This window comes from Sturnira hondurensis, unplaced genomic scaffold (assembly GCF_014824575.4).
Source record: "Sturnira hondurensis isolate 20B ecotype Veracruz unplaced genomic scaffold, ASM1482457v3 Scaffold0020038, whole genome shotgun sequence".
NCBI lineage: Eukaryota > Metazoa > Chordata > Mammalia > Chiroptera > Phyllostomidae > Sturnira > Sturnira hondurensis.
In genome coordinates, this window is record NW_028092669.1 from 590,593 (window position 1) to 607,347 (window position 16,755).

At 35.1% G+C, this 16,755-nt stretch overlaps 1 protein-coding gene across 5 annotated transcripts in view; it reads right to left on the reverse strand.

Moving 5' to 3' along the window:
- The window catches only part of PIEZO2 (piezo type mechanosensitive ion channel component 2), a 524,101-nt gene that overhangs the window by 51,711 nt on the left and 455,635 nt on the right, over positions 1–16,755 (reverse strand). For 3 of the 5 annotated variants that reach the window (XM_037028560.1, XM_037028559.1, XM_037028557.1), the window contains 4 exons: positions 13,490–13,596; positions 8,674–8,782; positions 5,237–5,296; positions 1,201–1,367 (listed from right to left, as the gene is read on the reverse strand). In XM_037028560.1, the coding sequence (XP_036884455.1) occupies positions 1,201–1,367; positions 5,237–5,296; positions 8,674–8,782; positions 13,490–13,596 (443 nt within the window). Of the gene's footprint in view, positions 1–1,200; positions 1,368–5,236; positions 5,300–8,673; positions 8,783–13,489; positions 13,597–16,755 lie in introns of all 5 variants that reach the window. The other 2 variants (XM_037028556.1, XM_037028558.1) reach the window with 1 other exon arrangement.

Below are 16,755 nucleotides of genomic sequence, written 5' to 3' on the forward strand. Positions count from 1 at the left end.
TTTCTCTATATCTCAGCAAACTAGCACGGGTTGTTTTTTCTTTCTTCACAATTTCACCAATAGAAGATTCATTCTTACCATAAATCTTAGCACCTCAGTGTATGATTTTTTCTTTCCTTATTAAGTCAGTAACTTTAACCTTTTTGCACCAAAAAAAAGTGCTTTACAGCTTTACTTTGGTATATCCAAATTGCCAACATCACTATTCTTGCACTTTGGGCCATTATTAAGTAAAATACGGGTGACTCGGACACAAACACTATGATACCACCACAGTGGATCTGATAACCTAGATGGATATTAACTACCACCAGGCAGGGAGCTTATACAGCGTGGAGACGCTGGACAAAGGGATGGTTCACATCCTAGGTGGGGTGAAGAAGGGTGGCCTGAGGTTTCATCACACTACTCAGTGGGGCATGCAATTTAAAACTTCTGAATTGTTGATTTCTGGAATTTTCCATTTAATATTTTTGAGTTGTGGTTGACCAAGGGTAAGCCACAAAGTGAACCATGGATAAGGGGGAACTACTGTATTTGAAAGTTGCTTAAAAATTTACAAGAAAAAAATTGTAACTATGTGTGCTAATGAATGTTAAGTAGACTTATAGTGGTGGTCATTTCATTTTATATATGTGTAAGTATGTATAAAAATATATGTATAGAATCATTATGCTGCACATCTGAAACTAATGTAACATTATATGTCAATTATTTTTCAAAAAAATTTTAAAAGAAATCCCTTCTTATATATAATTTTATAGTTATGTATAAGTATATATAATAGTAACTTTATTAGTAATAAAGTTTTATTTTTTAATATATTGTATAAACCTTATATGACTATATTTTGCTTCTCTGTATGCATCCTAATTTTTCCTATGAGACGTTTCAGAGTGATCTTCTCAGACTAAACAACATAATCCTTTACAAGACACAGCAGAGTCTGTGCACCTGCGAACTCTGATGAGGCAAGGGGATAGAACGAACAAACCAGTCACTGTTCCAGGACTCTATGTGAGGGTCTGATTTTATTCTGAGTATGAAACAGACTTAAATATACAGAAAAATTAAGAAGCTATGTAAAGATGATGTGGAAAGAAAGGATTTTATCTTTTTCTACTTGGAGTTCTGGGTATTGAGTTTCACGATCTTTATAATGTGGGTAGAAACAAACAAAAAATATTCGAAGACTGTTACCTTTTTAATTTCTCTGGTCAGCATGCATCTTTCAATTCTCAAAACTGTAGATATATCAATATGCTCCCTTGAAATGGAGTTAAGCCAAGCTGTGAAACTATCCACTGTTGCCAGAAAGAGGACCCAGGTAAATTTCAAAATATTAAATATCCTCTTGATGATGTTATCTAGGAGGAAGAAAGAGAAACAAAATTTCAAAGGAGCAAAATGCCATGACCATGTAGCTGTGCATAGCACGGTGTTCTGCCAAAGGCAGGCCTGCTTTTGGCCCTCTGTTCTCAGTGTGACAGGAGGAGGGGAGGACCACTGCAGGACAGGAAACTCCCACCGAGTCTTTCCACACCTACAGAGACAGCCTCCAAACTAAGCCATGACAGAATTATTAACATTTGATCACAACCTTGGTCAGAATAGATTTATATACAGATAGCTTTGATTAAAAGTAGAGATTGCATTCAAAGATATTTCTGTTATTGGCATAGGAATAGAAACAGTCTGTATTTAACCAGGCAATTGAATCCTATAATGCTTTTTCTGTAAGGTTCTTCTTTTCTTAAGTAATAATAGTTGTTGGAAACAATTCTGTTGACTCAGTAAGAAACTGATATTTCCTATTGCAGTTGCATTTCAGTTAAATTACCTTAAAGCTAGCCTGTCAAGAGAGCTCAGTGAGTGTGCTAAGAGTATGTATCTATACCACTGAACTATCTTTATTCTTAATTACACTGAGCCACACTAACTACAAAATACTGCACATGGGATCAGTGCTTCCCTAACCAACAGGAGCTGTGAAATTCCTGATTTACTTGGTGCTCTTCCTTAGCTGCAGCTGTGACTCAGGAAGCCCAGAACACCGCCTGGTGTAGCAGGCTTAGGTCTGATCGCCACTGTATGCCCGACACTGTCTCAGTGTGGCTCGCCTCTCCCGTGTCCTCAGAGAACTCGGCATAAGCTCCCTGATCACTGATTGAGTTGAAGGAGATTCCATAGCTGTGACCTAACTTTCTTAAGGTCTGAATCAAAATAAAAGAGGGGAGATCCCCTATTAACCGTTTTGCTGGTTTGCTCATGTGAGACAAAAGTTTCTCAACTAGTATACAAGGAATATATAGTCATGCCACCAAATTTTGGTCAATGTTTACTTTTTAAAAAAATTGGTACTTAAAAATCTAGTTTTATTAAGTATTTCAAACCTTGATTACAACAATAAAGTGAATACTTAGTGAACATGACAATGAATTGGTTTACTGTTTATTAAAAATGAATACCACCAATGAGAAAACAGTTTGTATCTCTCACTGTTCCCCTCTCTCCCCCGCAAAGAAGAAAACCAGATTCAAGTGTTTCAGCAAAACTTTAACGAATTTAGAATTAATGACTATAGTTTGGAATTAGTTTAAAATCATTAAGATAGCATGTAGAAAAGGGCATAACCCTTTATGATTTGGTACAAAGGTCAACAAAACTTTTTTCTCGACAGGGCCTGATGGTAAACATTTTCGGTTCTCCAGGCCATACTGTCTGTTGCAACTAACCACTGCTGTTGCAGTGTGCCAGCAGCTGTGGACAATGAATAGTCTATGAATGGGCATGATTGGGTTGCCAATAAAACTTTATTTACAGAATTTAATAATTTTCATATGCCATGAAATACTCTTTTAATATTTTTCAACCATTAAAAACGTAAAAATCATCCTTACCTAAGAAGCCATTTAAAAATAGGTGGTAGGTGGGATTTGGCCCAGGGGTTGTATAGTTTCCTGACCTCAAATCTAGTGTAATTACATATGACCATTGGGTGACTCACCCCTGCCCTCTTTCAATCCTCTCTCTCTCTACGTTAATTCTTATACCACAGTGTGAATCAAAGTTTAGCTTTGTGATTGTAGAAAGGAAAAAAACAGTTCTTTGGGAATTGAGGGGCCTAGGAGGAAGGCAGACTTTCTCCCAGGTAAATGTGCTTTTTTTTCCAAAAGAGAACCATTAGAGGAAGCTTAGCTTTATGTGGGATGGACTCCAGACAGAGTCCAGATAGACAAGAGACGTAACTAAGAGTTTAATAGTGCTACCTACTGTAGTAACCAGAACCTTGGAGTGGCCAGCTGGTACCTGGGGAAGAAACCAGGAATCTGGAAAAGGAGATGGGGGGAAAATTAAGTGAGAAGGGCCTGGAGGGATGAGGCTCTGAGCCACAGATGGCTGTGAAGTCAGATCCCAGACACACAGGCTGGTGAGAGCCTGCTGAGGTGGGTGATGGCTGGCTTTCCCTTTGAAGAGTTTCTGCTATGCAGTCACTGCCTCCCATTATCCCCCCAAACCTCAGTAAAACTGTGTCACATCTAACAGCCTTCCATGTGGTGTCCGTTAGGAAGTAGGGAAATGAGAAAGGCACATTCATTGAGCAAAGTAGCTGGGGAAGGGAGCAGCTATTTTGTGAAGCTGAATGGAGTGAATTGCTACAGACTCCACAGAAGAGCAATTCTGAGGAGAGAGTGCTGGAAACACCTGTATCCCTCTGTTCATCCGATACTCCTGTTCCTCTTTTGATCTTGAGCAAGGTATGCATTTCCCACAGTAGTTTGGATAGAACCTCTAGGCCTTTTATGTATACATTAAAGGCAAGTTTGACTCCTGAGGGCTGAAGGACTTGAAGTTAGTTACTACTGTTAATAAACATTAGCAACATCTTATATTTCTGACAACTTTTAAAAATCATATTCACAGTTATTTCCTTAGAGGTTGTAAAATAAATACAATTATTTCACAGTTTTGCTTATGGTGGTCTTTGGTGTTAAAATCATTGTGTCGGAGACATGTATAATAAGCACTTTACTAACTTGGGTTATCAGAGACTAACATGTGAAATGAAGCTTTTTATTTTTACTTATTTTTAAATCATAGAGGCAGTAGGTCATAATTATTAAGAGCACAAACTCTGGGTTCAGGCTCCTTGGGTTGGCATCCTAACTCTACCTCTTAGTGGCTCTGTAAACTTTGACAAGTTAGCTAATCTTTCTCTGCCTTAGTTTCTTTACTATTAAATGGGGAAGAGGGTTTTTGAGGAGGTTAAACAAGTTAATATATCTGTATCTCTTGGAAAAGTGCCTGGCAAAGAAGATGCACAATCTCAAGGGTTAGTTACTATCATTGTATAAGGATTTTCAGTAATAATAGAACATGTAGCCCTACATAGATGTGAGTAAATTATCTGGAAATGGAGGCCAGGTTTAAGAAGTGGGCCACAGAGGTTATTAGCCAGCCTTCTGAAGTCTCACTTTGACCAGCAGATGGCATCCTTGGAAATATTTATGTCCAAAGTAAAGAGCCTGAAAATATTTCCTGCTGATAAATGATGGACACAGGAATTCCAACTCTGTGCAATAGAGGTAACAGCAGTGTTATAGAACTAGAGAGACATGTGAGTTCATTTCATTTGGAGATATTTGTTTTGCCTTGTTTTTTCCCTGCACAGAGAAATCTTCCCAATCACATACTATGCGAAGCCCAAATGGCACCATGACAGAGCTGGGAGTTAGAAGACTGGGATTCTGTTCCTTATTTCAGCTGTGGAACTCTGAGCAAACTCTGGGATTTTCCCTCATAAAATGGGGAAGTTGGTCCAAGCTTCCAGAGTACCTCTCATTCCTCAATTCTACTTACCTCTCACTTAACTCCTTCTTTCTATGCGCTTTAAAATTAATTGCCAATAGTTTTTATGCCTCTATTCTGATGGCTTCTATGGGGCATTTATAATTTGCTCCCCATCACTTTCTTGCATAGGAACTTAAATAAAAGAATTTAAAAACTGACTCTAATCCAACATGCAATCCAACGGTGCAAGGGGCAGCTATACTTTTAGGAGTCACTTTGCAATTTTATTGGAGATGACATTTTAAACAACACTGATTATTTAGTATTAGTCCAGAAACAATATTTGATTAGTCATTTTTGGGCATCCTTTTATTACATAAACATATGGGGAAGTAATGTTTTCACTTTTCTCCCAGGTCATTCGCATTTGTCTTTATTTTATTACCTGGTCCATCTGATTTCTTTTTGACTGGCTCATCCTCTTGGTCTTCCCACAACACAGAATCTGCCAAGTGTGTTCAAGAAACAGGAGTTAGATTCATTTAGGATATATTAAATGCCAACACCACTCTTCTGGATTAAAAAATTAAATTACATTTATGATATTCTGCTTCTTTCAAGAGTTTCTGGCAAATAGTTGTAAGAATTCATAGCATTCAGATTCTCTTCTGAACAAGAATCATGGAAACCATGAGTGATAAACTGCAATCCTCTGGCTAAATCTTTCCTGCTTCCTGTGGTTAAATGGCCTGAGATTTCAGAATGGTTTCTATATTTTTAATATAGAACATCTAAAGAACATGTTAAAAAACATCTAAAAAAGAGTATTTTGTACTCATGAAAATTATGTAAAATCCAAATTTCAGTGGAACACAGTCGGGCTCATTTATTTATGTATCATTTGGGGCTGTTTTCACCCTGCATTTGCAGACTTGAATTACAACAGAGACTTATGTCCTGCAAGTATTTGATTGTCAAACCACTATGCTGTACACCTGAAACTAATAGAAGATAATATTGAATGTCAGCTGTAATTGAAAAATTACAAAATTAAAAAAACTAAAAAACCCCCAAACATGCAGATAAACAAATAAACCAAAATATAAGACATTGGCCTGGAGCTAGATGTTTTCAGTAGAGAGTCCAGAAACATACCTGAGAGTAAATAAAATTATAATATTGACAAAAGTAGTACTTAAATTTAATAGAGAAAAGGAAAAATCATTTCACAAATAGGGTTAGCATAATTGTCTATCAACCTAAAAGTAAAAACTTAGATCTTTACTTTGTAGAAAATAAAAATTTCAAAACGTAAATAAAATTAGGAGGAAATATAGGAAAACTTTAGCATAATATTTGGGGAGCTTCCTTAAGCAAAATAGAAACCTGGTAACTGCAAAAAATTTTAGACCTACAGAACATCAGAAAAATTAAAAATTATTTACAAAATATATTATAAGGAAAATCAAAAGATAAGCATTGGACTGGAAACATTTTAACATATAAAAGGAGATAATATTCATAACATATAAATATTGCCTAAATTAAAAAGGACAAACAATGCAATAGAATGATATTATGAAAAATGATAAAAATGTTTAAATCTTAGATTTGGAAGTACAAATTACCAAGAAAATAAAAAACATTCACTCTTATTAGGATAATTCAAATGAAAATAAAACCCTGAGAAAGACAAACAATGAAAAGAGTAACACTGCCCAGGGAGATGACACTACAGGGAAATGGACACTCTCATGATCTCACACACTGGAGTGCACACTACTAAAGCTGTTTTGGAAAACATTTACTAAAATAAATAAAGGGACACCATTTAATCCAGCAGTCCCACTTTTGATAGTGTATTCTGTGGAAAGTGTATGTTCTTCCTGACCTTTTGCTATGCATTTGAAAACACAAATGAATAACTACATACAGAGCTCTGTTCAGGGTTATCTAAGGCAACATTATTCATTGCAGCAAAAAACCTGGAAGTAAACTTTTGTCCATTAGTGATGGAACAGTTGAATAATTTATGCATATCCATATTATAGAATATTTTGCAGCTATTAAAAAGGATGACATGGATTAATGAATACCTTAGTTGGAGAAATGTTCACGATACAGTGCTAATGGACATGAAAGAGCAGTCTGGGTGTCAGGAGCTCATGTTTGAAACCCAAACAAAGGAAACTGTGCTCGAACACATGTACATGTGTATACGTGAACTCAGCGTATTGTGAGAATTTGGTAGCTTAGTACACAGGTTTCCAGGGAAGCTTGTGCATTTGGCTCTTCACTGATTTGTTACACCAGGTCTGTCTTAATTTTGTTTTATTAAACCAATAAAGTAAAATAAAATTAAAGTTACCAAGAGATAGCGGAGGGCAGAATGATCAAAAAGGAGAGAAGTTTTATAATTAGAGCTCCATTAGAAATTACGTTTTCCTTTATTTTATTTTAAACATATTTTTTAATTTCACAAGGAATTTATATACACATTTTCTTTATAAAGCACAAAAATGTAGCAGATAAGCCCAAAGTTCCATTTAATCATAGCACTTAGTCTCTCTACCCTCTCCTGCAGAAGTAACTACTATTATTAATTTTCTAAGTATTCTTCCTTACATTTATACACTATAATATGCACCCATTTAAATTCAAAACATTGTCTTGAGGTTTCCTTTGTTTTACAAATGGTTTCATAATGTGTATGCCATTTTGTAACATAATGCTTTTCATTTAACAATATGTCAGGAATTGTTCTCTAAGTCAGTTCAAAGTAATCCATTTCATTTTTTAAAGTACTGAAGAGTATTCCATTATGTATCAGTGACATAATTGCCTTGAGTCTTCTTCACGTGGGCATTTAAGGTGTTTCTAAATTTTTGTTATTAACCAGAAACATTACATAAACGCTCTTAGACATGTGTCATTATGCCTTTATGCGCGTGTGCAAATCCTGCTTCAGGTGAAGCCACATGCCTGGACATGAGTGAGACTGATTTCTAGTGGGATGTGTACATTTAAAATTTTCACAGATATGTACACACTGTTCTTCAAAGTAGATGTACAACTATATAACACTATTCATAGCATATGCAAGCACTTACATTTCCACTAGTTCCAAACAATGATGTTATCAAATGTTTAGGTTCTTCTCAATCTTGTAGGTAAAAAACAAAAATGTCAAAATACTTAGTTTGTGTTTCTCTTATTACTAGTGAAGCTGAGCTCCTTTTTACAGGCAATTTTCATTTTCTGTTTGTAAATTGTTTTTATATTCATTCATCTGTTGGGTTGAATTTTTACTTTTTGAATACTTTAGATTTTTTGAATTTTTAATATAACTAATCTTTAGTAAGATTTATATAGTGAAAATGTGTTTCCTGAGTGTCCACAGTGCATTTTAATTTTGCTATTCCACCCTTAGAAATGTGTTCCTATCATATGCCTTCAAATGTACCAGCATCGTGTTAACTGTGGCACTGGCAGTTCTGTTCGATTTTTGGTTATGAGCACTGTTGAGGCAGGTTTCCCTTTTTCCTTGATCAACTATCAAAAGTTCATCTGTCTAATTAGTTTTTCCAAGAACAACTTTTCACTTAATGATAAAGTCTTATCTTACATTTATTTTTTATAACAATTTTTCTTTCTACTTTCTTTGGGTTTAGTGTGCCTTTCTTTTCATTTTATACAATACATTTTAAATTCATGTTTTAATCTCTCACAAGCAATCAAGGCCAAGTAAGAATCTTTGCACTCTTTGGAATTTAAGAACTTAAGTTCTCCAAAGACTCTGTACTTCGCGGTTCCTCTGTTTTATTCAAGGCCACAGAAAGAGAGGGTGCTGGCTAGAACCTGCTGCGCCCCTGGAACACTCACCCTCCCCAGATCCTTTTTTCCTTTTCTGTTCTCTTGCAGACCGTTTTTTCTCTTTGCGCCTCTGTCGGAGTGCTGTTTTTGGGTCAGTAATCCAGGCTTGATAAACAAACTGAAGGGAGAAAGTTCAATTATTTTCTGGCTTTTAAATAATTTCACTTAAAAGAAAAGGAACCAATAGCAAGATTCCTGGCTTTTGCAAACATTGTTTTTTTCTCCAAACACAAACTAAATATCCCTCTCCCATATCCTTCAAATGCTGAGCTGACCTGTGCTATTTTTATTATCATGAAATAATAGATGAAAACAGATATGCAGGAACATATTTCATTTGGTATCAAAGACAATTTTGAGAAATTTTGGGTACATACAAACCAACATTTCTCCCAACTTCCCATATACCACCACTATTTGTAATACTTAACGACTGATCTTTCCCATTGCACGCAACATGGAATGAACTGGAAGCCTCAATAATGTGACATTAGTCATCAAAAATAAACTGTGAGTCAGTAACAAAATACTATCTTCTCCTCATTTACTTTGGGAAATAGTTTTGAACATTTGATACTTTCCCTTGTGAATAACAGCTATTACCAGCACCTTAAGAAAAGGGCTTTGTAGATCGATTAGTATTTAGAAAGGAAAAATAAGATGATATTAAGATTAAGAAGTTATTTCAGATGGTATGAAAGGAGAACTTGGTGCTTTTGAAAAGTTGCCTTTTGTCATTTTTATTCAAGACCTGAAAATAGTTGCATTAATATGTTATAACCAGTAACCATGATAGGCCCATTTTGAACAGCCCACCCACCAATAGTTTCCCAATTCATGCAGAAGGAACAAAAAGAAAACCTTGATATACAAAGTCAGCCACCTAGAACCACGAAGCCAAGCATGCATGCTCCTCATGCACCCACAGGCACACCTGGGTCTCAGGGAAGCTGGGTTTTTTATTATCATCATGAAGTTAAAGGAATGTTTCACAGGGGTGCTTGTAGGCCCAGACACTTTCATTTTACGTATATAATGTCCAAATTTCTGGAATCTTTGAAAAGTACAGTTTAAAAAAACCATGGGCACTATAAAGTTATAAAAATAAGGAGGAATTCAATGTTTCCATATAAGAAAATGTAAATAAAGATCATAGGTTATTAAGAAAGAACATTTCTTCTCATTGGTAGAAATCTGAATCTTAAGAACAATTAATGTAAGCTAACAATTATACTATTTTTGAATTATTCAAACCCAGGAGACAAAAATATCTTATTTTATGCCCCCAAACATTTTGAAAAATGAGACAAACTGGAATTTGAAGAAGGACCAAATAAAGGAATTTCTGGTAGATGTTTATTGAGCATATTAATTAGGATTTCTATCAAGAATATCTCTGAGGTTTAGCATATTACTAAACAAACTTGCTTCCCCAAAATATTGATTTTTTTAAAAAAAAATCCATTCTGCTAAATGTAAATAAATTTTCAGGCTTACAAGCAAAATGTAGTGATATTTTATTTTTAAAGGTTAGAATATTGCTTTTAGAGAATGCAAGATCCCCCAAAATAGAAAAAAATCAGGATTTATGAATGTAATAAGTGCACAGCTGGAGAATTTTTTTTTTCCTCTGAAGAAAATGAAACCATTGGGTGGGAGAGTGAGCAGGAGAGAAGGAGGTGCTCAGAACAGAATTGAAGAGGCCTTGTGGAAAGGGTGAGAGTCCTGGAACTTTGACTGTATTAAAAGGGAACTCCTGGTTCTACATTTGACACCTAAATGATTAAGCCTATCAGTTCTTTCTTATTGAGATGAGAATTTAGATAATGCATAAGAGGGGGAAGTAGGGAGGAGAAAGAATCATATGACACACCCTTTGTTGTAAGTAAATTATCTTAATGTTGGTGTTTGGAACTACAAACATTTTACAGTTACGGGGGCCTTTGATAGAGGGTCAGTTTGGCCTAAATCCAATTGTTTCAGGAAACATTTGATAATGAAGATGGAGGAGGAAACATCCCGTTTCTTACTTAGTCAAGAAATAGAAGTTTCTTCCTGAAACTTCTTACTTGGTAGCTGTAGATAAAATCCATTTGATGAGTCTCTCTAGGGACTCAGACACGAGTATCACTAATGATAAGTAGAAAAGAAAATACATGGAAATGTGTTTATGTAACCTTTGGCCCCTCCAAACTGCACTGCCACTGTATTCCCAACTTTATCTTAAATTTTATCTTACATTTCATCTTAAATTTTATCATATAGATTAAAGAAAATGAAATTCACTTTACCGAAAACTTGTACAAAAAAGAATTTAATCTTTAAAACAGGAGAGAACTTATCAACATGGAGATCCTTAACTAATATTAGTTAAGTTTCATAAACTGTCCTTTAATTGAGGTGTGGTCCAGGGACTTTCTATGTTGTCTGTAAAATTTTTTAAGTAAGATGGAGGATAATTACATTGTAATCTTTCACATAAATTCTTTCATATGAATGGAGAAAGTCATATGGCAGTCATTAAAGGGAAAAGGAAAAGAGCCAGAGGGAAGTGACAACAGTGAATCCTGGCATTTAGAAAATGGTGGGGACCTTGAGTGCTAGATCCTAGTCCTCTAGGTGGACCAGCTATTTGTGCTTCATGGGGAGCTTGAGGGAAATACAGAAGTCTAGGTCCCACTGAGGACCTGCTGAACTGAAATAACCTGCATTTAAGTAAGGTCCCAGAAGAAATGAGGAAAAAAACCAGTCTCAATCACTATTCAAACCATTTGCTGAACACTGAGAGTTTTTGTGCTTGCTTCAGATTAAGTCAGGGAAAATAACTTTCTTTACAGTACAAGAAGGATAATTCATTACCTATGATTTTCAGTAATGAAGTGACAACAGCATAGGTAGCTGGATAACTTCTTTTGTACATTAGATTAATTAACAAGTAATTTCAATTGGTTCCTTTGGCGGCCACTAGTGACCTGGGAAGGAGCAGCTGCAGACACTGTGCATGGCAGTGCAGTCTAGTGAGGAGATGAACTGATCTCCAAACGAGAAATGGAAAATGATGTCTGGTTTAGGAAGATGGAGACTTAACAGGAAGACAGAAAGAACATGGAGCAAACGGAGTCTTTTATTAGCTTATTTGTAATTTAACCAGCTTTCTGAGAAAAATTATCATATTTTTTGCACATTATAACTGATGCATGCAATCAGATGTGACCCTTTTAAAGTGAAATGTGACTTAGACAAAACTACAAAAAGGACAGAAAGTAGATGTGTATCTGCATTTTCTCATTCTGTTTTTTGGTCGGTTATGGTATCAGCTGAAAAAACAAGAATCAAATAATATAAAATTGGGCTCATCAGAACTCTTTGTGGAAAAGTTTGCCAAATATTTTAAATTCTTATGCTTCTTTTAATGCACAATCTATAGAACAGGGAAAAGGCAGATGTAGCAAGAGAGGTCTGCTTGTCTAAAAATCTATGGAGCAGGGGGTCACACACCACACATCAGTGAAACATCAAATACCTTTGCAGCTCTGATTAAATACTGAAGAATAGTTTTGGGAAGTTTAATGATAGACTTTGGCAAGGCTAAAATGGCTGATGCAAACTTCCCAATAGCTCTCTACAAAGAAGGACAAAGCAAGAGTAATTAGTAGAAAAAAACCAGAAACTAGTAATTTAATATATGACGTCAGTATGAGTTTGTCTCTATGATTATTACATCAACTAGGTTGGAATGTGCCAGTCACTGAAGCTAGAATAAAATGTCTCTGCTTATAAGTTAGGAATAAAGAAAATTGTCAATCTTTGCAAGCAATCCATAAAAATAGTGAAGATGATCATGGTCTCTTGTTTTCTGCATGATGAGTGATGGTTAGAATAAAAATAAAAAGTCAAATAGTTAGTATTCGGTAAGCCAGCTACACACATGCACACAGTCATCTAGAAACACAGTGTTAGCAATGGGACCAGTGAGAAAGCATCAGAGCAAAGTGTCTCTGTGAATAATTTAGTTCTTCAGTGCATTGGGAAAACAGGGGTGGATGTAATCTGCCAGCTTGAAAAGCCCTAGCCAAGAAAATGACAATGACCTCTTCAGGGACACATCATGCAATTCAAGGTATAACAAGTGAAAAATGACTCCTAATATGAGGCTCTTTCATGAAATGTGTGTACATATAAGTACATATCAAGTTTTCACTCCATATGTAAGTCTTCTGACAAATTATCATGTTTAGGTATCATTGATTATATATCACTGGGTACACTATACTTACAATAATGAGCTATACAACTGAGAATGGTACAGTAGGCTCTGGAAAAAAAGGCAGATAAACTGAAAAAATCAGAGCTGTGCTAGATAGTCTCATTATTTCAATAAAGTCTCAAATTTTTAGCAATACAAATAAAACTGAATTTCAAAATGAAGTAACATTTAAATGACCATTTGTTTGAAAACAAAGCAAGTATTTTATTTTCATGATAAACTATTCTACATATCAAAGTCCATCCAAGCAATCCAAAGCAATGCTAGAGAAGTCTTCTTCATCTCCTAACTGCAAGAGAAAGGAAGTTTAATTTTTTGTTTATAGCATCAGAAAAATTTTGATGCAAGTGAACAAACACATGACTGGAACAGTGGTCTTGCATGGCAGGAGCAAGCATCATTAGTTTACTGAGGAGTAAATAATTTCAAATGAAAATCAGAAGCTTCTGTGAACTATCATATATGAACATGACAAAAGAAGTCTAGGCTTGCAATCATGGTCTATCAAAAGGAAAATTCAACTAGCAAAAGACATGATTTCCCAAATCCCATAATTACCTGGAAAGCTGACTTTCTTGGAGGTTCTTCATCTTCCTTTTTTAATTCTTCCTCTTCTTCTTCTTCACTGTCCGTTTCAAACAAATAATAGTCTCCACTCCTGACCACTAAGTAAAACAAAATATTTACTTATTTCTTGAAAGAGGTATGAGATAATCAGGGACTTATAAGTGAAATGCCCCCCAAAGATACACATAAATTGTCCATAAAGGAACTACAGCAAAAGACATTGGTAGGGAGAAAAAATAAGAGATGAATAGTATTCACTCTGGGCTATATGTTACTGGCATGATTGGGTCTACAGAGCATGAAGCTTTGCCTGTGCCATGTAAGATAATTGGACACTACTGGGTTATCTGGTATTTTCTTCCTTCTTCATTGTACATTTTATGCAGGTGCATCAGATCAACTCTGCAGCAACCAGTTTTGTTACCAAGATGACCAAAAATAACTGAAAACTATTTTATAATTCAGCAATTCTGGTCTTTCAGACAAGGCCAAAGTAAAGTAGAGGGCTTGGTGTTGTCCAAATGGGTCCAAACTGTTGTAGAAAAACCAATGAAGAAGATTTGGGACTGAAAATCAGTGTCACCAACCTTCTACTTCACTTTATACCGTACAGACCTGGCTTCTCCACATGTGGCACAAGGGACATAACATATATGGTAAGATGTTTGAAAAAGGTTGTTGTTGTTGTTGTTGTTATTATTATTAATATTATTATTTTAAACAACACATTGCTGTGAGGAGGAAATAGGTAGATAATAGTAAAAGAAGAATACAACCACAACAACACCAGCACTGCCCTTTGGCTGTTTCTGCAGGTAGCATGGGACAGACTGAGGCTCGGCAGACACAGCCTATATACATTTAGTGCTGTTAGGCTTCTGGACAACCAGGAGCTCCCCAGGCACTTACTGAGAAGATCTGTACTGAGCATAAGACACAAAGCACAAGCAGTCTAGATCATTCCTGCCTTGCTTAGTACTTTCTCTGCAAGAGCATATTGCTGTGCTAACAGTTGGGGGCAGAGAAAGCTGAATTGCCCAGATATTTAAAATAATCTGAGGATCAAATTTTTATCAGTTTGATCCTTATTTTAAGTTTATCAGAGAAAAGAGACCCAGCATACATATTTCTGATGCTGGAAGTACTATACCATCACTACAGAAAAACATATTAATACTTTCAATTTATGTTCAAGCCTTCAAATACTGAGTTGTATTTTGGCTGACATAACATCATTTGTTCACTTATCTTTTGGACTTAAACATTATAAGGTAATGGAAAACCTTGGCTTGTTTAAAATTAGTTGCTTGAATATTACTAAACATGGTCAAAAAGTAAATAATTTTGCCCGTGATTTCAGATGTATCTGAGGCCTCTATCCATGAAGATGCAGAGTGAATGAATTGGGCCTTATATCCTTGAACAGAAGCATTGTGATTTGTTACTTTTATTTTGAAGAAAGAACCGGGCCCAGAGTACTGGGCCCAGGCCTGAGGAAATAAATGCAATATAACATAAGGTAAGAGTAAGCAAGAACAAACCAAAGTTACAGCATTACATTTGACAGTGAGAAGACCATTAAAGTAATGCCTTCATGTAAGCTCAGAGATTTGCAGGAAAGTTAAATGGACTGTACGTCACATGGTCATTTGGTAAAAACAGTACTATAAGATTGAGCATTTTACCCTCATTATAGACTTTAAAATCAATAGTAGCTTAAATTGTATTCAATCATACCTTTTATAACTTTTATCCATGTGGACACTGTGAGCCCAACTATCTCAAGTAGTTGTAATTCTGATTTTATCATTTAGAAAACTACCAATTTATATGTAAGAAGTAGAATTAACACATTAAAAATGTTAATTTTTTTCTATTCTTTTATAAAATGTTATTGAAATATAACTAGAAAAATAACAGAATATTTTCTTTAGTGCTATTTGCTAATAATGAATAGAATATCTTTTACATATACCTTTGTTAGCTCAGATAGAGATCCTGCCTCCTATCTGTAACCATATATGTATGATGGATGTGGACATTGTTGCTAAACAACTAAGCATGGAAAATGACTTTTAAAGTCCCACCCCCCAAACTGGGCTTTTTGTTTCAGATATTTAATCACAAAGTAAGGCTTGATGTTGACTGAGTACTGAATTGACATGAAGACATACTACACTGAAGAGGAAGGTATCATTGAACAGCAATAATGCAATCATGTGTGTGCACATAGTTATGGAAGTGGGAGATTTGTTACCTGCAGTCTATACTAAGATCTTGAATGCTTACTATTAATATGAACAACATAGCAACATTATTACATTGTCAATGGATTTATACCATAGTATTCCAACTACACTTCATTTATACTTGACATCTTTAAGAAATATCTATTTTAAAGTCCAGTGACTTTTAAAAAAATGAGAGCTTTCAATAAAGTACTTTCAGATATGAAGTTAAGTTTTGGAACTTGTCATAATCTAAAAAATAAACCACATATTCACTCCTTTCCTTTCTTTGCAAGCTTGTAAAGGAAATACAGTTTGTAGGAAAATTTTAACATCATGCTCAGAATCTGATTCCAGTCTATGAATTACACACATTCATGCATTATTGCACCACAAGGTGTTGTAACAAGGCACATTTAGTTTAATACTAGTCTTTAAGAACTTGATATAATGAGGGTGAAATGAATCAGAAAATCTAAAAACAATAACCTTCATAGGAAGTTCTTTAAATTATTCCCAACTTTTAAGATGATTATCAAAGACCATATCCAAATCCTTCCAAAATGCAATGTTCAGATGAGGAAGGAAATATAGCTACAATAATTGTAATGGGAATTTACCCCAGCTAAAAGAATAAAACATTTGGTATGAGACAATTTTGAAATGGATAGGTCTCTTTAAACTAGCAAAGGACCCTTTAAAAACAGAAAAATAAGCACAGTTTACTTGTGACTTGATAGAAATAGGCACATAGTGCAACCCAGTATTAGACGGTTAGCATGACTAACATGCTATGCTGATGGACAATAAATTAAAGTCACACAGAGCTTCGACTGGGATCTTTGTCTTTTGACTTAGGCAGAAAATAAAATAAAACTCTTTATAGCTCATGGACTTTTTTTTCTTCCTGCCACAATGCTAAAATTCAGTATTTGGGATAAATTTAATTATATTCATGTATACTGGAAAATTTTGAATTGCTTCATTAAATTGGATTACTGATTTCAAAAGATTATATCTTGAGTAACA